Here is a 22,974-nt window from a genome sequence, read left to right as displayed (position 1 = left end):
ACTGGCTCTCTGCAGCCACCGAGCCTGGCATAAAAGCCCTCTCTGCAGGAGGAATAAGTTGTGAAAGTAGGGAAAATCCTAACCTGCTGGGATAAATCTTTCCTTTCAGGAATATTTCTTTTAGTATCACCATCTCTCAAGTTCACTTGCCGACTGCTCACTGTCATCTTTATCTTTTGACTCAATACATTACAGACCTGACAACTGTAAAATAAGTGGAAAAGATCAATTATCTTTGCTGGACACTAAGGAAAGTTGGGGAAAAAGCAACTGAATAATTTTTCTGAATCTTTTGAGTGCACCATGAAGCCTGGGAATCAAAATCAGATGATCCCACGTTGCAAGTGAACGTGATGCGATCCCAATGCCCCGGTCCTCAGCAACATGGAAAGCTGTCAGACAAGGAGCCAAAAGCAAATACAAAATGCTGATGTTAATCATGTAGATTGAAGGCTGATACTGCTATTGAGTGGAGCAGACAAACCTTATAAGCTTAGATATCTGTCAGGAGAGAAGCAAATAACTTACTGTATGAAACGAGGCCTTTTAGGGAAGGCTGCTCACCCTTGCCAAGGCCATGGGGATAATGAAAATAGGACAGCTAAATTTAACAGCAAAATGACTTGTAAAAGAGTCACTTCTAACCTCCTCTCTGGTACTTGGAGTCAATAAAATGGTTATAGCATGGATTTAGCTAAAATACTTTCCATTGGGAGATAATAGGCATCTGCCATTTTATAATCTCTTGGAGCCATGTTGCAGCTGGAGAGTGGGGCCAGACCCTGTCTGGAGTCATATGGAGAGCAGAAAACCTCAGCCTGCAGCACCAACAGAGCCTAAATCTTCTCCTGGGCTGATACCAGCACCCAGCTTGGGCACCCACTTGGTCACAGCATCCAAATGCTTGAAAAAACCACAGCCTAAACACCTGAGGGCTCACCCCTCTCCCACACCCACACCATCCCTGGGACTGCCACTCCTTAAATTACTTTATCAGAGGGAATTTAGTTTGCACAGGGATTGCTCACCAAGATGGTGCCAACACACCTCCCTGCCTCTGCCAGGTGGTTATCGAGGGACAGTGCCCTGCTTGGGCTGTTCAGACAGGGCAGTCACTGGCAGAGATGCTGAGATCATGGGGCTGTGATGCTTCCAGCTGTGGTGCAGGCACTGGGCTGTCCTGAGGCCAGGCTGGGATGTCTGTTTGCTGTGATAATAAATGCATTGCTCTAGCACCCAAATAAAAAAATAAAGATAGAATTAGGAGGAAGAGGTTTTTATCAGCCTGCTGCGTAAGGTGCAGCCTGGGGGGTGTCCCTCTGCACCAATTCCCACACATTGCTGAGACCTTGGGGATGGTTTTATCTTAGGTTCCCACAAACACCAGCTGGTGTGGTGCTGCCAATACACTCACAGCCATCTCCTCTGAGTAACTTTTGTATCTCTTGGCTGCTTCCAAGCAGAGCAGGCAGGAGGCACTGGGGGTGCTCTGCCTGGAGTGATGAGGTGCAGGTGCTGCTGGAGGAGCAGTGGCAGCTTGAGTTCATCTGCAGCAGGTCATGGGCACTGAGGATGGGTTTGCCCAAGGGCACAGAAAGTGCTGAACTGGACTTGACCTGAGCAGCATGAAAACAAAGGAACAAAGGACCAAGTGGGACAACACAGGGACACAGAAGTAGAGCTGGAAGTGTTCAAGGCCAGGTTGGATGAGACCTTGAGCAAGCAGGTCTAGTGGAAGGTGTCCCTGACCATGGGAGGGGGTTTGAACAAGATGATCTTTAAGGCCTCTTCCAACCCAAACCATTCTGTGATTCTATGACTCTAAAACCAGGTTGAGATAAGGAAAATGAGCCCATCTAGCTCCACTGCCCACGGGAGAGGAAAATGAAAGCAGAAAGAGCAAATGAAGCTCTAAACCCCCTGTGTTTGTGTCTGAGATTGCAAAGACCTAGGGCCAGATTTCCCAAACACTCTCCTGGGTCAGCTGGCATTGACTGATCTCCAGTGCCAGGCTTTGGCCTCATCCAGCATCTCCAGCTGGGCCAGATGCCAAGAGCACTGAGGGCTGGTGACCCTGCAAGGGTATCCCTGGCAGTGCTGTGCAGGGGTAGCACAGGTGTCCATCCATGGCTGTGAAAGGAACTCCTTCCCCCTGCCCATTAAACACACTCAGCCTGTGCTCGGGGCTGAGAGAAAAATGAAAAATCTGATATTTTAAAGGGAGACATTTGGAAATGCAAGTGCATCCTTGCTTTGAGCTGGGACAGGAACTGCTGGAGCACAAAGAAGGTTCTGAAAACCTCTGCATGGGGCTCAAGCCCACCCACACCCAAGCAAGCACCACTGTGGAAGGCACAAAAGCCACCAGGTATTTCCAGGCTCTCAGACATTGATGGGGGGGGAAAAGAAAATAGAAAAATAATAGATGAAGCTCATTATACAACCCAGACTCATGCTTGGCAGCATCTAGCACGGAGCTCTGAATTTCAGCACAAAAATGTGCGGCACGCTGCAGATCCGTGGCTGAGGAGGAGTAACATGGAGGCAAACTTTAAAATATAATGGTGGGTGCAGAGGGGACCTGCTGTGGTCGAGTTTGCCAAGAAGAGCCCCTGAGAGCTGCAGGCTTTTCCCATAATTTTGGCTGCCACAGCCCCCTTGCCTTCACCAGTTGCAGGAGGTGCTTACACTGCACCACTGGCAATGAGAAGGGAGGGAGGAAAAAAATTGGCAGATGAGAGCAAGCAAGGTCCTCCAAAACAGCATGTTCAGTTTTCTTTCCAATTTTAACTTGTCCTTGACCTCTCTTCGCTCCTTCCCAGCAGGGCTGGCTGGGCTCTGTATTTGTCCCGTGCTGCAACGCCCTGGCACAAGATGTTTTTGGTGGTGCTCACCCCTCAGAAGTGGCATTTCCATCCCCAGTTGCTGTGACAACACATCTCCCTGGAAATACCTCAGTTCAGCTGATGCCAAAGCAAACATGAACACGAGGTGCTGGGGGTACCAAAAGGTGTCAGTGGCCACTGTGGCCTCCAGAAATGTGGATGCACTTCCAGTGTGGGGCTGGACCTGTGCCATGGGATACAGGCACCCCTGGGATTTTTTTGGTAGGGTGACATCTGTTTTCTGAATCATGCCTTCAAAAGACAAGCATAGCCCCAGGTGATGGTACCCAGGGGTCCAGGGACTGACACAACATCAGGTGGGGAATTTGGGGTGGTTTTGGCTTCACCACTGTGTCCTGAGGCAGCATTTCTGGCATGGGGGACTGGCTTGAGGGTCACCTCCAGCCATGGCAGTGGTGCTCCGCTTGCTCTGACATCCGTCTGCACCAGCAAAGAGGAGGCCAAGCAATGGCCCTTTCCCAAAAACAACATGTTCCAGGGTATCCCATGTCCCTTTTTATAACCCCCCGTGGGTCACAAAGCTTTTGGCTTACCTTGTGCACCACCTTTGTCCTGCTCACAGCATTGGGAAGAAACGCATGGGGCCACATCCCAGTGAAAAAGCACCAAGGGTAGATGTTGCCATGAACACAGATTTGCTCCAAAACAGGACCTGCAGCTGGATCAGGATTTTCTGCTTCAAACATCACCATGGGCAGAGCTCTGGGTGAGGCTGAGATGGAAACGCATGGCCCCAAGCCCTATGCCATCCCCCCAGAGGAGGCCAAGCTATTTAATTATTATTTATTTCACAATTATTTCTTGTAGAGGTTATTGCAGGGCTTATTTAAACCTCCCCTCCCAGCTGGGGGAGATAAGGTGATGACTATTCTGGATACAGTCAAAATTAGCACTGTTATTTGTATTCTCGTGCCCCAAGAGTGAATTTAAAAATTCCCAACAGTCGTATTATGCCACTCCGCTCATTTTGCCTTTGTCATCCCATGCCAGGCACAAGCTCAGCTCCATTTCTAGTTTGGCTCCTCTGAAAACCCACAAGAAATCCTGATCTGGTGAGCACAACTCCTTTTACGGCTGAAGAATGCCCTCAGGCACTCCCGTATGGCTCCATGGGCTCCCAAATATCCCCCAAATCAGCCACAAATGGGACAAGAAAAGAAAAAAACCCCAAAAAGGTAAAACAACAACAGCAAAATAGACACAAAACCCTCCAGTCATCCAGTAAAATTGCTTTTATTTCTGTAATTTTCTAAGTATAAAACAAATCAGCCCAATATTGTGTGAACAGAGTGGATTGTATGGATGTGACCACAAGGAGCCTTCCCACGTCTTCCCGGCACACCTGGCTATTTACAGTCAGACAAAGGACATGGTTTAGGAAGCAGTAATTTAGTGGAAAAATATCTCTCATATAATAAAATAGGAAACCTCATTTCTTTCAGTTCTGTCCCTCAGATAACACCCTCCCACCCCCCAAGATACAACAATTTACCTTTTACTATGAAGCACAATCTCAGAGATTTCTACATTTGGCTGTTCAGGCATCTCATAATAAAAAAAAAATCAGCATATTCCCAGACTGAAGCCACTGAGGGCACCTGCTGGCAGTTCAGTGGTTGCCCTCCTCTTGGTCCCAAGTGCCCATCACTCCAGGCACACACAGATTTTGGCTCATTTAATGCCCCACTCACACCAAAAGCTGAATGGCACCACGAGAACAGGTCCAGGGAGCACAATTTACCCTGTGTCTCCTCACTGCATCCCTGCAAATCCTAACCCCAACTGTGCCACACAAGATCTGCATGGGGTAAAGCCTTCTCCTTGCTCAGCACTCCCAGGCTGTCTCACCTGACAGAAAATGCCACTGCAGAAGTGGGAGGAAAAAGAGCTCAGATGGGACTGAATCTCTGGCATCATTTATACAAAGAGATGGCCAAGCCAGGTCTGGTCCAAAAATCACAGTAAATCTCAGGAGTTGGTAGTGGGGACTTGGGCGTGTTTGAGTTTCAGGAGTGATGTAATGCCAAGGTCACTGAAGCTCATGAACATCTCCCAACCAGGGCCCCTGCACAGCTCAAATCATTATTTGGTGAGTTTTGGTGGAGCAGGAGCCTGACTGGGAAGCAGTATTATCAACCTGATGTACAAAACAAAAGGACCAAAAATTAATGCTGAGCTTTCCTCTCGCTCCTCCTTCTGTCATCCACACCATGAGCAGAAAGTCCAACTCAATCCCAGATCTGATGCTCCCACAGGAACAAAGTCCCCCAGCCCCTCCACAGAGCCTGTACCTCCTGCTGCCCTCCCAGTGCCTGGTGGTGCCATCCAGCCTTGGCTGAGCAGAGCATCACCAGAAACACACACACACAGGATGCTCACAGTGCCAAAACCCCAAACACACCAACACAAACCTCATCCAGCCCACACGACACAAATAAAATGCAGGATGCAGCACTTTGCTCTTTTTCCTTTTTCCAACGTGGGATCCCCATGGGATCACACACCACAGGGGGAAGAGCTCATCCAGCAATGACACAATGCCCCAAAACAGTAGAAAAGACTTTCCACCACAGCTGATCCCCCTGGTGCTCAGGCCAGAACACAGGACCTTTCCCTCCCACCTTGGCTGTACCCCAGCACGGTGCTTGGCCCCTGAGGAAGGAGAATAAAGTGCTCATGGATAATCACAACCCCATGCTGCCATCCAGCACCTCCTCTGCCCTGCATCTTGTGGAGGATCTGTCACAGCAGCCCACCAATCCTAAAGGTCTTGCTGGAAAGACCTGAGTTTTATTTATAGACTTAGAATATGCCAGGCAGCACCATCAAAATAAAACTAAAAAGGAAATAATTTCTAACCTCTGCTGCCAAGAAAAGCAAGGATCCCAGAGGTTTTCCCCTAAGCTGCTTTTTAAAAAAAGCTTTAGGGCAAAACAGCCACCCAGTGTCCATCTCCCTTGTATTGCACAGTCAGATGCCTTGGTAAGACACAAGAGCCTATCCCAAAGTGATGGTTTTGGCTCTGGGACCTCCAAGTTTACAGAAGAACATGTTCCAGCCTGTCAAAGCTCCCAGCATGCTGCTGCTGGCACACATGCAATAAATAACTACTCTGTGATCTTTCCAGACCTTTCACTGAAGAATAAAGGAAAACATACTTACATCTATGGATATTTTTCTACTTCATTAAGATGCTTGAAGTATAAGCCTCTGTAATCAAAAGTATGGAGTGAAACCTGTACTCCAAATAGTTAAAGGATGTGGGGAGAGACAAGAGATGTGTTCAACCATTCAAAAGGGGAAATGGGGATGTGTCAAAATGGTTCTCCATAGCAAGGGAGCCACTTGCTCCAGGCAGCTCTAATGCAAATTACCTGGGCATTTTCTAGATAGATCTGAAGGCTCACAATAGAAATAAAACACAATTTGCTGCTGCTGGAAAGAACAAGCTGGGACACAGCTCTGGTTTCTTGCCCACGATGGCTCAGGCTTTGGTAACTCACAACTGTGACCCAATGATTGCATGAACAGACTGACACTGCCTGGGCTTTCACACAAGAAACTTCTCCACACCACACACATTTGGGTTAAATTCATAATCCTCCAGCAGACATTAGGTCCAGGGAAAGCAGTGTAACTCAGGTGGTGGATGGACCAAGCAGGTTCCTGCAGGCACAAGGGACCAGGGAGATGCCACTGGGCAGCTGCAGGCCCTGCTGGACCCTCCAAACAGGGCTGGGATGCTCTGAGTCCAGCCCAGCTTCTCCCAAACTGGGTGTTAACCTCAGAGAAACAGAGAAGCTGCCCCCTCTGATGACACAGACTGGAACTGGACTAAATTCCCACTGGCTGTTTTTCTGCACAGAACAATGGAGATGGACTCAATCATCTTGGATGTCTTTCCCAACTTAAACAATTCTTTAGTTCTGTGACCTGTCCTAAAATAAGGTGAAATCCACCCTTTTGAGGAAAGGCAAATCAGATGTCTACAGCATTACTCTTACTGAAGCCTTTTTTTGAAGGCTTATACAGTACCTGGGTCATGTCCTGGTCCTCTACACCAGGGTGGGTCTCATCCATGATGAAAATCTTTGAAGAGGAATTGGTTATCCCATGGGATCAACTGATTAAATCATTTTGACAGAACACATTTGAAAAATAAAACTTCTTCAAGACAAAGTATAATAAGATTTTAAAAAATCAGCAACAATTTTCTAACGACAGCGTATCTATAAAGATCTTTTTAAAGAGCTCCATATTAAAATTTCTTGAATACATTATATATTAAATACAGTAACAACATTTCATGCAAGGTTTTCTGTACAATAAATCAGCTCAGTAGTATAACAATTCTGTACATTCCCATTGGTCTGGGGGCTCTGCTCATCTTCAATGCTGGTGATGGAGAAAAGAAAGGAGAGATGATATTTGGCACCTACTGTATGGAAAGAGAGATGGTCTTGCCCAGATGATACAGGAAAACACTGGAAGCTTTGAAGAGGCAAAAAGTAGAAGAGGAAACCCAACAGCATAGGAGCAAATGCTGTCCCAGACCCTGGCTCTAGTGCTGTTGCTGGAATGTAAGAGAAAGGAAAGCTACAGGCTCTGGCTAACTGAATATCATCAGGATGGATCCTAGGGGACCATGTGGAAAACAGGAGGGAGGATTTGGAGAGCTGGAGAAGAGACCACCCACTATCAGCTTCTCAACTGATGCAGCTCAATGGAGAAAGATAAATTCAATGGATCCCAAAATCCACTCGTGATCTACAAATCCTCACTGAAGACTGTCTGACTCCCGCTGCGGAAAAAATCCCCAGAGGGCAAGATAAAGTTGGTGCCTTACAAAAAGGGATGCCACAACAAACACCACTCACAGAAAACCACGTTATGTACAAGCATACATTCATTGCCATCGTGATCCCTTGGCAGGGATGCCCTGTGCAAGTCAGTGATGGTCTCCAAAGCAGAGCACATCAAGTCATGGATGTGCTCCTAAAAACTTAAGCTGTACTACTGCTGGGGAAATAGTTCAAAATTCACTGAGGAAAGAAAGTGTGACCAGGAAGGAGTGGTGGACATGAGGAATGCAAGGTGGGCATCCCCTTGCTTTTCTTTACATGGCTGCCCCTCCAAGGAGAAGGACTGCCTTATATAGTGCAGATGGGATCTAGCAAGATGCCAGATGGAGAACAGACAAGCCTTCATCATGCTTTGGTGCTGGATGAGCCTGAGAAGGTGCTGGGCTTTCCATAATGCAGGGATCAAACAGGACAGCGTGATAAACAAGAACTTCACCTTCCACCACATGCACCTGACCTCGAGGTATAAACACACCTCCAGGGGATTCACACCAGTGTTGGACACACTCTGAAGCTATGCCCAGCTGCTGCAGCCACTGGAGCAGAGCACAGCAGCAGCAACACTATGGACATCACCCAGGCTCAACAACACAGCCCCCTCTCCTCTCTCCCTGCCCTCACTCACTGCCAAGCCCTTCCCAGCCCCTGAAGCTGCCCTGTGCATCCCATCCCACTGAGGGATGTGGCCTCAAATCCAGACTTCATGCCTTAATCTCTCATGAAGGCCACCTTGCCCGTGCTCACTCATTCAGGGTGAAAATTTCAAAGAGGGTCTCAAATTTGGCAAAAACAAAATCCCAAGGAACCACATTACAATGACTCAGATCCACACAGCTCCATCCCCAAACTCTAGGCCAGCTGTCCAGTAATTGCACTCATATGTACAGGAAAAAGAAAGCTACAGAACAAAACAAAAATCAGGATTTTTTTCTTTTCGACGATTCACCCGCATTTGTCTGAGAGTCGGACACATGCATGTCCTGCTGGCTTTAGCGATGGTCACGCATGCAAGACTTCAGTCCCAGTGACAAGTTAGGGATCCTCTAGTTCAGAGCTGCCCTCAGGTCGTTCATTTCTTGTCCTCTTCTCCTGAAAGAAAGGAAAAAGAGAGAAATAAAAGTATTGGTAAGGGTTCAAAAGCAAACCAGCTCCATGGTTTTGTTACCAAGAGTGGTTGCTCCTGAGTTGATCCCAGAAGGAACCTGGGATCCTGTCTGCACAGAGCTGGCCTGACTGCAGCTGTGGCAGGTCAGGCTGTGTGAGGAGGAGGAGGATGCTGGTCCCTGGGTGAAGAAGGTCTCTGAAAGAGTTAGGAAAAGGGATGAATTCACAGAATTCACAGAATCACTGGGTTGGAAGAGACCTTCAAGATCATCAAGTCCAACCCAGCCCCAACACCTCAACTCAACCCTGGCACCCAGTGCCACATCCAGGCTTTGTTAAACACACCCAGGGATGGGGACTCCACCACCTCCCCGGGCAGACCATTCCAATTTTTTATCACTCTTTCTGTAAAAATTTTTCCCTAACATCCAACCTGAGGTGGAGCCATGTGGGAAGGCGAGTAGGCAGGATCCCTCCTTACTGCTCCCAGTGAGGCATCATGCAGGGAAAAGCAGTGGCTCAAGAGGAGGAAGCTCACTGCATCCTCACACCCACCCCAGAGCCCCAGCCCTGCTGCAGCCAGAGACATGGACACTGCTCCATGGGCTTACACCACTTACACACACTGCCCATGTACCACACCCATAAATACCCTCAAAACCATGAGCAAGGACCAACCTTCTCATCACAGCCACTGTCCCAGGGCTGCCCTCCCACCTTCTCCCTCCCTCCAGATGGATGGGGTTGGACAGGGAAGGTAACAGGCAACATATGGCCTGTAGGAAAGTGATGGTATCCAGCTCGAACTCCATGTGAGCACCCTCAAAATCCCTGCCACAACTTGACTTACATCCCAAATTTTCAAGCAGTTGACAGGAGTGTCCCTGATCCCCGAGGCAGCAGCTGCCCTCCAGACTGGGGTAGCTTGGTTTACCCAGAACACATATTTTTCCTTTAAAAAAACCCACCCAGAAGCAGCACTTGCTAAGGAGAGTTAGAAAAATCCCTTATCATGAATCTTCTGACTGTACTTCTCTCTCTTTCATCACTGCACACATCACAAAATACATCTCACTGGGGACTGCTGTTCCTGTGCTCTTGATAAATAAGGGTCCTGCCCGGGGTTACCCGTGGGGCTCCGTGCCTGCTGCCAGCCCTGGTGCCGACAGCTTTCAGGGGAATTAATAAATAACAGGCAAGACAGAGTGAAAAGGCTTTTTTGCAACTTCTGCCAAATTTTTTTTCCAGTGCTGGCTGCAGAGCCCAGCCCTTGTGTGCTGGAATAAAGTGGTTTGCTGTGATGGCAGCATCCCTCTGGATGACACTGCAGGCTTTGGTGTAAGGCAGGGATGCTGGCAAGTGCACTGTACTAAATATCATTGCAATAATCAAAATTCATCTCCTCCCCACTGCAGCAGCCTCTCCTCCAGCAGCTGAACAGTCCCCACTGAGTGACACACCGGTGGTAATTTGCCAACCAAGGCACTTCCCCTAAACACATCACCCCATGGCTGTGCAAACAGGGAGGAGGATGCCACGGCCTGTGGCAGGCACGGACAGGAAGGGGACATGGCTGCAGAGTTTAACCACAGTGGATGCTCTTCAAAAAGTTGCTCTCAGGTCTCTAAAGTAACACAATCCTGGCATGGAGTGAGTCAGGTGTTTCCATGAGCTCTGCAACCAGCCAAGGTCCAGCTCCCACATATGCGGGTGTCCATCTGTCCTTCCCTCACACAGGTGACAGGAGCAGGGGGGATGCAGGACCTGTTTGCAGGGATGATGGGATGGTCACAGTCCCTCTGGATGCTGCCTCACACCAGGGGTGTCCCAGCCCTCCAGCACTTACAAACCAGCAACTGAACAATGTGAGCTCAGCTCCTCCAAGCTCTGCTCCCCACAGACAGCTGAGGCTTTTGGGGAGGTTTTTCCTTACTGCTTTTGACTTTCCTCAACGGGTTCCTGTAAAAGGTGCTGCTGGAGGGATGCAGGCTCCCACTGCCAGCCCAGATCACCCCCTTCACCAAGGGAAATGCTGCAGCCCTTGTAGCTCTGAAAACTGAACATCTTCCCCATCACAGCAGGGCACCCTGACACACAGACATGAAAAACAGGAGAGAGGGGGAAATAAAAAGCGAAGCAGCAGAGCTGTAAAATCCTGTGTGGAGATTCCAGCCCTGGAAGGTGCAGCAGTGCTCTCCTGCAGAGCATCCCACAGATCAAGGGATGGAAATTGTCCCCCCATCCCTTTGCAATACCAGAGCAGCAACACTGGCAGCTTCCCTCTGCTCTTCCATTTCTAAAGCACGACACATGGACACGTATGAAAAACAGGAGAGAGGGGGAATTAAAAACAAAAAGCGAGGCAGCAGAGCTGTAAAATCCTGTGTGGAGATTCCAGCCCTGGAAGGTGCAGCAGTGCTCTCCTGCAGAGTATCCACAGCTCCAGGGAATGCTTGGCCCACGGGGACACATTCCTCTGCCAGCACCCAGCCAAGGTAGCTCCAGGCACAGATTTCCCTACAAGGGCAGGCGCTCGCTCCCGCTCTGCCGAGCCAGGAGAGGGATGCCTGCCCCTGCCTCCTCTGCAGGAACACGGGCAGCTGCAGCAGCTCCTGTGCTCCTGAGGCACTTTCAGGAGCTTCCCTCAGACTCAGGTGCAGGTGCATGGGGGAAAATGAGGGTGAACAGCTCCTTTTTGCTATATGCTGGAGGGTTTTTTTTTTTTTGTGTTGGGACATGGAGATTTCGGTCCCTGCAAATTTTGGGCTGTCTCAGATGCAGAGCTGTGTCTGCCCCTGGCAAGGGAGTGTGATTCACTTGTCACTGCACTGCCACCTCTGCCAGCCACTCTCCTCTGGGAGGATGTTGAAGCCTAAATCTGATGCCAGCTTTGCAGAGATGTGCCCAAAGCTCCCTCAGTGGTGGAGATGCTCACCCCAGGGAGCAACTTCACCTGCACATCAGCTGCAGTGGCAGGAGACTGCAGGGCACTGTGCTGCCAAGGGAGAGGGAACAGGAACAGGGTGGGGTGGCCACCATACTGCACCTCCTGCAAAATGAGGTGCTGTCCTCACTGGGCACAAGGACAAACAGCTGCCTAAATGCTGATCTGCCACAAAAGACACCAAGTCAATTCTTGTGCATCCAAACTCCTGATTTTCAGTGGCCCTGCAGCTGTCAGGGCAGGCACGTAGCTGTGCTGCAGAAAACACCTGCTTTGTGATTTTGCCCCTGCTTTTACCACAGCACAGGTGAGAAATGGTGATGCTCAGCACCCAGACAGGGCCTGCTGCTGAACGTGCTGAGAGCAACCACAGCAGAGCTCCAACACCTGTGAGGGGTTTGCCTTGAGATGGTGAACAGGAGGAGGTGCAGGGTGGCCTCAGCAGTGGGCTGATGGTGCACAGAGGAACAGGAGCACTGGGGTTATCTCAGCGTCCTCCCTATATTTGGTACTTCTTGAGAACCACTTAGAAAAGAGACAAGAGACTTCTGCAAGGCTTTGGCACAGATGCCTGGAAAGCTTCCCCCTGCATGCCACAGGATTCTGAGAGAACAAACACTTGAATGCATAGAGCATGGAAAATATCAAAGATACTACAGCAAGAGATCCCTGAGGGTGGTGAGCCCCTGTGAGCCTGTGAGTGTGTGACAGAGCCCTGAGAACATCTCCATGCTCCTGAGCAGAACATCTGCAGCTCACACAAAGCCAAAATTCTCTCACTCTCACATTCACATCACCTCCCAAAACTGAGACAGCAGAAACCTCAGAGGGGCCAGAGAGGAATGAAGGCAGCCAGATATGCAAAGGATGTGAGATGAAAGGCTGGATGTGAGCAGAGTGATGGGGAGAGGAATGAAAAGCACTGAGACCACAGTGAGAACTGAAGAGTCTCAGCTTTCTGCCACTTCAAGGACAAAGGAAATCCAGCACAATGGAAACACAACTTATCTAAATCTCATCAAAGGAGAAACTTTTCCATGCAATTCCTGAATCAGCAGGACTCACAGCCATACATTTGCATTCCTCAGCTGAACACCCTTGGCCATCCCTTGGAAGGTCCCCTGCTGGAGACCATTCCCAAGCCCTATCTTAATACAGACCAAGTGCTGCTACCCTGGCTCCTGGCCAAAACTGCCATCAAACAGCTACTTCACAGGCTTGCTAGGCCTTATTTTGAAGCAAAACACAGAGACCACTGTGGGAAAGGAGATCCTGTCTGGGTAGAGTCTCTTGGCTCTATTATTGTATCTCTGGTCTATATCTAAGCCATGTTCACCCAGACACATTCCAAGCAGGTCCCCAGCACACAGAATCAAGACTCTGAAGGAAGCACAGGGATGCAGCATTCAGGAATGAGACAGGTAAGGAAGCCAACCCTTGCTCTGGAGTCTTGCAGGTATTCAACTGGTGCTCCCCGCTCCACTTGGGTCTTACTGTCCTGAGAATGCCTGGTAAAAAAAAAAATCACAAGACCACACATAAAAGTGGTTTTTGGAGGTTTTTTCCTTTGCTTTTCAAAGGCCAGAGGAATCAGGAAGATGAAGAGCTTCAATTGCTTCTTTCAAGTGTGATGATTGAAGCGTGGTGATTTTGCCACACAGCCGTGATAGAAGAGCTGCATGGGAAACCCTGGATCCATGAGACAGAGCAACCTGTGAGCATCAGCAGCATCATGGCTGTGGGGATGAGGGAAGCTCAGAGCACCTGAAACATTGGGAGTGTGCCATGGGAGGAGAAAACTGAGCTGCTGTGATGGCACTTGAGAGGATCGTGTGCCTACCAGAAACCTCGCTGTGCTTGGAGCTGTGCAGGCAGAGCCAAAGAAAAGCACTTCCTCCAACAGTGCTGAGATTTTACAGAGAAATACAAAGTGTGGGAGAAAGACAGACTCAGCCTCAGACTAGAGATTGTGAAGTGAAGACCAAGGGCATGCATGGGATTAACAGCTCTCCTATAGCCCAGCCTGGTGCCATGCTGTAGAATTGTTGCTACAGGCTCGTAATCATGGGATAAAACAGACCTGGGTGTCTGATGAGAGATGAAACAATTCAATAAAAACAGGCTAGAAGCAATTTCTATCTGGTTTGTAAAAACAGGAGCCCTGCATGTCTGTTTGTCTGAGCAATTGCTGAGTTTCTGCATCAGCTCAACACAGGAGGAAAGGCTGACATGAGCACCACCTGCACACCAGGACACACTGATGGGGAAGGAGATCTGTTTGTGACCATCTCCTGCCTGCAATACCTTCCCATCCCATATTTCCAGGTACTTACAAAGTCCTGCTCCATGAGAAACCAAACACAGCTGTTACAGTGCCCCAGAGCCCTCCTTGACAGGGCTGGCCAGACCTGCCTTCAGCCTGGAAAGGCAAGAGTGGCTTTGCACAGATTTTCTGGGTTGTTAATACAGGGTGAAGTGAAAAAGAGGGGTTTGCTATGACACAGGTTGCCTAAGGGGTGAAAAGATGGTTTGAGCAAGGTGATGGTGTGGAAGGAAATCCAGTCCTCACACTCAGATTGTTCACCTGCCCCCAGAGCTTCCCTAAGCAAGGACAGTGCCCTTCCTGCCTTCTTCTCCCTGCTATCACTGTCAGGGCAAGCTCACCCCAAAAAATGAATAAACAAATCCTGTTTTCTGGAGAGGGGCCACCCCTGTGGCAGGCACAGCACTGCTCAGCAGCCCTGGGCAGCCACCACTGGGAAAACCTGTGGGCTTAACTCAGTGCTGAGATATCCCCCACAGCAACATCTTTTGCAAGAAATGAAAGAAAAGATGATATCATCTCTTTGGAGGGCTGCCCAAAGACATGCTGTGATTTACAGCATGGAGCCCAGGAGCACACAGGAACTGCTGCATCAGTGTCACAGGAGCTGCTTCTCCTCTGGTGGTGCCAAGGGCTGCATCCTGAGAGGGGCTGGCCAAGGGAAGCCACTTTAAAACCAGTTTATAAGGTGATCAGCTCTCAGTGGATCTCAGCATAGAGGCTGCCAACACAAAATAAGGATGGACAGAGAGGGGTGGAAATCTGAGAGGAAAAAAGAAAGGTTTCCTGTTACAAATCAGTGTTTGATTTGTTTTGCTTCATAAGCAAAGGGATCCAGTTCCTGGAGGCTTGAGAGGAGTTGAATTAATAACCTGTGGCAGGTTATCTAATGCTCCAGCTCCAAAGGGAGCATTTCAAGCAGATGTAATCACCAAGTGCTCTGCCAGGCGTGGCACCAGGAAGGAAGGGAGCAGGAGAAGCCCCTTTGCACAGCAAAGGTGGGTGAACATGCAGGTGCAGACATCACATGAGCAGAGGAGGTGAGTGAGGGGTCCACAAAACCCCCAGGAACCCCAAGCAAAGTGCCACCCTAACCCAGGGGGGTGCAGACCATGCTCACCATCCAGGTGGTTGCGGGAAAGGTACTTGAGTCCTTCATCCAGCAGGATCACAGGCAGGGAGATCTTCATCACAACCACCCACTGTGGCCAGCTCAGGGGGGTCACCTGGAAGATGAGCTGCAGGGTGGAAAGGAGTGGATATGTCACTAGGGAAGCAGGTGGGACATTTTGTTGTTTTAAGGATCACATTGTTGTATGGCAAAGGTTGAGAGAGGTCACCACAGAGAGGTACAAAGAGGGAGGATCCAGACAGCCCAAAGAGGAGAACTTCTTCAAGGTCTGTCATGATCCAAGGTGGGTCTTGGCCAAGATTAGTGAAAAATTATAGTCTTCACCTCTCCTGCAGATGGGGAAAGTGAGGCACAAGGTAGGACTGTGTGTTTATGTGGTCACAGGTGCTCAGCAGGTGACAAGGGACAAAGCAACCTCCTGGGTACAGAAACACACTTCATCTTAAGCACCTTTGGGCAACAACCAAGGCATCCCCAACCTTGCAAAGGAAGGAGACAACTCCTAAAGGGCTGAACCACCTTCTGGAGATATCTAGAGCCTTTGCATTGCCCATAGGGAGAGTTTGCACTCCTGGCTCATGGGACAGAATGACTCCTGTTTTCCATGCTGGGTTGAGCCATGGGACCTGGCCCTGAGGGCACATTCTGGGAACAGCCATCCCTGAAGTTTCCCAACCCAAAGATTGCTCCAGGGATGTCCTTGTCCACAGAAGGCAGAGGGAGGTGACAGAGGGTACTCACAGGCATGGGCTTGACATAGAGGATGAGGAAGTGCAGAGCCATGGACATGATGATGGCCCCCAGCAGCCAGATGTTGAGCCAGGGTGGCATCCGCAGCAGCGACTGGTTCTCAGAGACACTGTGAAAGTGAGGGGACAATGTTAGCCCCAGAAACCTCCCCCCATCTGCCCATGCTGGGAATTTCATTTCCCTCCAACATGCAAGGCCATATGCTATATATCCTTTCTTTTCCAGGCTGTTCATCTCCAGGCTTTGCTGCAAACTGGATGTGGATAGAACCAGCAATGCATGGATTAGGGCTGATCATTAAGGACCAAATCACTAATGAATGCAGATCCAGTCCTTCCTTCACTGCTCCCAGCCACAGCACACTGCCTTGGAGGAGTTCCTCTATGGAGAACCCAGTGCTCCCCTGTGAGGATGCTCTGAACGGCTCTGCTAGGCCAAAGCAAAGCCCTCAGCCCACCCACAGACACTCAAAGAGACAAAATCAGTCACACACAGAGCAAGGAGAGCAGCCCTCTGGGCAGCACACCTGTTCAGAGCATTGCACATTTCGATTGTCACCAGCACAGACAGAGCCATCGTCGTTGGGTATCGCGACTCAAAGATCTCACAGTCAATTCCTTCAAAGATGGGGTTGTCCTCAGTGCACCTCATGAAGTTCCTCTGTCAGCACAGGAAACTGCTGGTAAATACATGGCAGAGCAGCAGGAAAGGCAGGAGAGAGGAGGAAGAGTCGACTGGTTGGGGGGCAGGTGATGAACTGGGTTGCTGTTAAATATCTCAGGGGTCAGAGCAACCAATAAAGTACCTGCAGTGACCCAGCTTCTCTTGGGGTTGGGCTTTAGGGGTATGGCTGAACAGTGCCTTTGAGGCTCTCAGGTGCAGTTAGGAAGGAGTTTGAGCACACATGTCTCCATCAGAAATCCACCTTGCATTGCACATGCCATTGGGATGTGATGGCACCTGCTTTCCCCCTTCCCTGCAGTTTTCACATTAGCTAAATATAATGTGAGAATGTAATGTAATGTGCCTCCCTTCCAATATGGGATGAGGCACAGAAGCTACTTTCAGCTTCTCTGAATCTTTCTGAATCTGAACCTTTCACTACCATGCTGGTGGCTGGCAGAAGCAAGGCTGGAAACAGCCCGAGGGAGAGAATTCACTTCTGTTTTAAACTACTGTCCTCCCCACTAGGAATTCAGGAATATTAAAACCAACAGAGAGGAAAGATAGATGAAAGACCCCAGGACATGAATGCACCCCGTCACCCATCTCTGCAGCTGTCAGCCTGTTCCCCTCCTGACTCACCAGCTGATGGAAGGACACCTGCGGGCCCTCGGCGTCGTACAGGAACCACCAGGTCGCTGCTCCCACCGTGGCCAGGCCCACGTACACTGTGGCCAAGAGAGACACCCTTACCCCAGCACCAGACAGGGACCCCTGTTGTGTTGTGATTTCAGGGTTTACCTCAGAACCTCAGGTCCCTCCCCTGATAATTCCCTGCCAGGTGTGTCACTCACCTCTCCTTTCCCTCCCAGCACTGTCTGTCAGTCCTGGCATTCCAGAAGGGCACTGAGTGATTGGCAGATCCAAAGGATGCCCTCTAGCCCTGGGGGGCACTGGGCCATCCAGGTGTCCTTTGTCCCTTTGTCCCTCCCCTCCTGTCCCTGCTTGGTGCCTCCCTGCCCCTTCCCTCCCCTCTCCCCGGGTTCAAAGGAGCAGCAGCCACGGGCCCAGGGAGTTCTGTTGGAGCTGGTGCTGCATTCAGAGGCCTGGGGGCCAGAATAAAGCTCTGGATCCAAACCCTCCATCAGAACCGACTCCTTTCCTTCACCATCGCCTCAAAGCTTCTCTGCCAGAGGGAAACCTGAGGAGCAGCCCCTGTTATGGGGGGAAGCTCCATCCCAGCACCACCAGAGCTCCTGCAGGCCTGGACTTGTCCCCAGTGCCCAGCTGCAGCACCCAGGCAGGCAAAAGTGTCTGTGGGTGAAACACCACACACCCAGCCAGCCAAAAGTGTCTGTGAGGTGAAACACCACACACCCAGGCAGCCAAAAGTGTCTGTGGGGTGAAACACCACACACCCAGCCAGGCAAAAGTGTCTGTGGGGTCAAACACCAACACCCAGGCAGCCAAAAGTGTCTGTGGGGTGAAACACCACACACCCAGGCAGCCAAAAGTGTCTGTGGGTGAAACACCACACACCCAGCCAGCCAAAAGTGTCTGTGGGGTGAAACACCACACACCCAGGCAGCCAAAAGTGTCTGTGGGGTGAAACACCACAGTGCTGCTGTTTGGTTCAGCAGGAGGGCCAGACAAGCTCAGGCACGTCCCGTGTGGCTATACTGGTAATATTCCAATAGACCCCAGCCCAGGAGAGCCCAGGAGAGCCCAGGACACCCTGACACACCCACCCACCCACCCAGCAGCACCCACCTCCCACAGCCAGGTAGCGGAAGAAGAGCCAGCCACTGATGAGGGGCTCCTTGGGGTTGCGGGGCTGCTTGTCCATGATGTCCAGGTCAGGGGGGGTTGAAGCCCAGCGCCGTGGCCGGCAGCCCGTCCGTCACCAGGTTCACCCACAGCAGCTGCACTGGGATGAGTGCCTCAGGCAAGCCCAGGATGGCTGTCAGGAAAATACTGCAGCAAAATAAAAAGAGAGATGTGAAATTAGACAAGCTCTGGGCAGCCATGGTTCTGTGTCATGCAAGGGGCAGAGAGCATCTGGATCCAAAGCCTCAAACTGAATATTCACCCCAAGTCCTGCAGACAAACCCACAGCCCCTGATAAGGAACCTGAAGCCCAGCACTGAATTTTGCAGCTAAAATTTGTTTCTGTTGCTATAAAAATTTGCTTTGCAGTTGTAACCCAACAATTTATGTCCCCAGGCCACAAAGGCTCCCATTCCCAGCATAAACAGCCATGCTGAAATGCAAGGGGCAAAAGATGCCCAAATGATCCCAAGGTTGGTTGTGCTGACGTTGCTGAGGACTGGGAGGGATGGGCAGGGAGAGGGATAGCTGTGACTGGGTGACAACAGCCTGTACACAAATATCTGCACCCAGATCAGGCACTTGCATGAGCTTAAATAGGCAATACTCTGACAAAACAGGTCCTGCAGCATGGCAGGATTGTAAAACTACAAAAAAAAATCTCACTGCCCTTGGGGAATGGGACATGGTGCCAGTCTGGGCACTACCTGCTGCTGCCTGCCCCAGGTCACCTGCCCCAGGGGATGTGTCCCCACACTGCAGCCTGGTGCCCGCCGTGGGAGGCTCTCACCAAACAACCTCCCCGACGTTGGAGGAGATGAGATAGCGGATGAACTGCTTCATGTTGCTGTAGATGGCTCTGCCCTCCTCCACGGCCGACACGATGGTGGAGAAGTTGTCATCAGAGAGCACCATCTCAGCAGCTGACTTGGCAACGGCCGTGCCCGACCCCATGGCGATGCCAATCTCTGCCTTCTTCAGCGCCGGAGCGTCATTGACACCATCACCTGTCTGCACACAGCCGGGGGTCAGCGTGCAAGGGATTGTGCTGTGCTGTGATGTCATGGTTTGCCCCAGATACCCCGGTTTCTCCCTGAAGATTCCTTCCCCAGGTGTGTCAATCACCTCTCCTTTCCACACCCTCATCCCTGCTGAGCACTGTCTGTCAGTCCTGGCATTCCAGAAGGGCACTGAGTGATTGGCAGATCCAAAGGATGCCCTCTACCCCTGGGGGCATTGGGCCATCCAGGTGTCCTTTGTCCCTTTGTCCCTCCCCTCCTGTCCCTGCTTGGTGGCTCCCTGCCCCTTCCCTCCCCTCTCCCCGGGGTTAAAGGAGCAGCAACCACGGGCTCAGGGAGTTCTGTTGGAGCTGGTGCTGCATTCAGAGGCTGTGGGCCAGAATAAAGCTCTGGATCCAAAGCCTCCATCAGAACCGACTCCTTTCCTTCACCATCGCCTTAAAGCTTCTCTGCCAGAGGGAAACCTGAGGAGCAGCCCCTGTTATGGGGGAAAGCTCCATCCTGCAGCCACCAGAGCTCCTGCAGGCCTGGACTTGCCTCCATGTGCCCAGCTGCAGCACCCAGGCAGCCAAAAGTGTCTGTGGGGTGAAACACCACACACCCAGCCAGCCAAAAGTGTCTGTGGGGTGAAACACCACACACCCAGGCAGCCAAAAGTGTCTGTGGGGTGAAACACCACACACCTAGCCAGCCAAAAGTGTCGCTAAGGGTGAAACACCACACACCCAGGCAGCCAAAAGTGTCTGTGGGGTGAAACACCACACACCTAGCCAGCCAAAAGTGTCTGTGGGGTGAAACACCACACACCCAGCCGGCCAAAATTGTCTGTGGGGTGAAACACCACAGTGCCACTGTTTGGTTCAGCACCAAGGGCCAGACAAGCTCAGGCACATCCTGTCTGGCTATATTGGTGTTTACTCCAGTAGGATCGAGCAGGGTGGGGAGGAGGGGACAGGGGCTGGCAGGGTGTCCCTGAGGGCTCACCATGGCCGTGATCTCGTTGAAGGACTGCAGGTACTCCACGATGCGGGACTTGTGTGCGGGCTCCACGCGGGCGAAGCATCGCACCTCACGGCACGCCTGGCGCTGCGCCTCGGGGGGCAGCTCGTCGAACTCCCGGCCTGTGTAGGCCCTGCCAGACACATCCTCGCTCTCGGAGAAGATCCCGATCCGGCGGCAGATGGCCACTGCCGTGCCCTTGTTGTCTCCGGTGATCATGATGACGCGGATGCCGGCCTTGCGGCACATCTCGATGGACGAGGTGACCTCTTTGCGGGGAGGGTCCAGCATCCCCACGCAGCCCACAAAGGTCAGGTTGTTCTGGGGGGGAGGAACACACCCCAGACCTATGTTAACCCCTGGGATGCATCCACTTCCCTCCCTGCTGTGAAACCACCCTGGACTTCACAGGGATTTCCCCTGGGAAGAAACTTCCAAGAGGTTTCTGGAATTTATGCTATAAATAGGTAGGAGTTTATGGAATTCCAACACACCCCCTATAGCAAGCCCCACCACCACAACCAACCCTATCCCGAGGCCATAACCAGCAACACCCCAGTTAGCCCAGGCTTCTGGGTAAGGATCCGCTACCAACGACACTGAATAAACAAACACTACCAACATCCCCCCTAAATAAACCATAACAAGCACCAAAGACACAAAGGAAACCCCCAAACTTGCCATCCAACCACACCCTGCAACCGCCGCTACAACCAGCCCCAGCACCCCGTAATAAGGGGAGGGGTTGGACACAACTGCCAACCCCCCTAAAACAAAGCACAACCCTAAAAATAAAACAAATTCTATCATAAATTCCTACCTATGGAATTCTGGGGCAGTGTTGATGATTGCAATGCAAGATGTTTTCTATCTGTATGGCAGATTATCTTTTGTCAAGTGGGCAGCTTGCCTTATCTCTCTCTCTTTGAGTGACCACATTCACACCTCCCTCAGGAGGGGACATCTGCTGATAACAGCTATTGAATGTCACTGCATGGCTGATAAGAACTACAGCATCCCATTGGGAGATGTGAGCCCAGAAGGAGGAGCCAAGCATTCTTATCCAGACATAATCCAGAGGTTTTTGAGACACCAGCACGGCTTCTCCACTGGATTCCCCAGAGGAACAGCAGCTGCCTCTTCTTCCACTGGATCTTCAGAGGAAGAATCCATCCTTCTCTACAGGATCCCTGCTCCAGCAGAACCAGCCCTGACACTGCAGGAGGGCTGAGCCACAATTCCAATGGCACTGCTGCCAACACCCTGACCCACAGGGTGTCAGGCTGGGTTCTGACTCTGGCAGTGTTGTTCCAGTGTACTGCATTGTTTATCCTTTTATTTTTTTCCTTCCCTATTAAAGAACTGTTATTTCCTGCTCCCATATTTTTGTCTGAGAGCCCCCTTAATTTAAAATTTATAGCAATTTGGAGGGGTGGGGAGGGTTTACATTCTCCATTTCAGGGGAGGCTCCTGCCTTCCTTAGCAGACTCCTGTCTTTCCAAACCAAGACAGGCAGTTTCCTATCATAACTGCCCCATGGATGCACTCTACAGCCCCAATCCAACAGGATGCTCACATCCCTCTGCTCCTCCTCACACGTTTTCTCTTTGCTCCCCTCCTCCCCATCCCTCCCAATGGTCTCCTCAGCAGTCACTCCACAGGAAAATACACTCAGTGAGATGGGGCTTGTTATCCTGAGGTTTGCAGAGGAGATGAGCCACAGAGAAACCAGAGGGAAATTCCTGCTGGGGCAGCTGGGGAAACTCTGGGAGCAAGGAAGACAGAGAGCAAGGCCGGATCTGGGGTGCTGTACCTCGTAGTGGACGAAGGCAGCAGAGTCGTGCAGCTGCATGCTCTCCCTGCGCACGGGCGAGTCCTGCGTGGCCAGGGCCAGGCAGCGCAGGGTGTCCATGCCCATGCCCCAGTCCCGGATCCTGCCCAGGATCTTGTCCCTCACCGGGGCCGTCAGTGGGACCTTGGCGGTGCCCACGCGCACGTGGGTGCAGCGCTCGATGACGCTCTCCGGGGCGCCCTGTGGGGAGAGGAGAGGAGGGCTCAGGGGATGGGGTGAAGCTGGAAGGTCAAAGGAAGTGCCAGAGGGAGGGAAGGCACCAAGTTTGGGCAAAGACAGAGGAATTCTCCCCCAAATTCCAGCGCACATCCCGGCCCTGTGGCTCAGGGCACTAGATGGCAGCCTCTGACCAAGCACACCCAGGTCACCAAGAGCAGGATCTGCTGCAGAGCCAGCTGGCTCCTGCAAAACCTACATATCCTCCTTAAATACTCCCACCCCACCCCACAGAGCCCTTGATCTGACCTGCAGGGGATGAGGACTCTAAATCTGTGAGGGAACAAATGTGGGATACTCAGAGGATGCTTGTGATGCCTTTGCAATTCAGGAAAACATGTCCTTCAGCATCCCAGCCTCTCACCCCAGCCCTTCTG

General features: G+C 51.1%; 1 protein-coding gene across 1 annotated transcript in view; it reads right to left on the bottom strand.

Annotated features, from left to right (window-relative positions):
* Nucleotides 1-4,123: 4,123 nt before the first annotated feature.
* The window catches only part of ATP2A3 (ATPase sarcoplasmic/endoplasmic reticulum Ca2+ transporting 3), a 61,480-nt gene continuing 42,629 nt past the window's right edge, over nucleotides 4,124-22,974 (bottom strand). Inside the window, 10 exon segments of the mRNA XM_036394938.2 lie at nucleotides 4,124-8,857; nucleotides 15,260-15,377; nucleotides 16,013-16,130; nucleotides 16,548-16,681; nucleotides 17,327-17,412; nucleotides 18,455-18,548; nucleotides 18,550-18,658; nucleotides 19,302-19,522; nucleotides 20,515-20,850; nucleotides 22,343-22,561. Of these exon segments, the coding sequence (XP_036250831.1) occupies nucleotides 8,838-8,857; nucleotides 15,260-15,377; nucleotides 16,013-16,130; nucleotides 16,548-16,681; nucleotides 17,327-17,412; nucleotides 18,455-18,548; nucleotides 18,550-18,658; nucleotides 19,302-19,522; nucleotides 20,515-20,850; nucleotides 22,343-22,561 (1,455 nt within the window). The 3' untranslated portion in view covers nucleotides 4,124-8,837.

This window comes from Molothrus ater, chromosome 21 (genome assembly GCF_012460135.2).
Source record: "Molothrus ater isolate BHLD 08-10-18 breed brown headed cowbird chromosome 21, BPBGC_Mater_1.1, whole genome shotgun sequence".
Lineage (NCBI taxonomy): Eukaryota > Metazoa > Chordata > Aves > Passeriformes > Icteridae > Molothrus > Molothrus ater.
The sequence above is the reverse complement of the archived record's forward strand: the minus strand, read 5'-3'. Positions and strand labels throughout refer to the sequence as shown.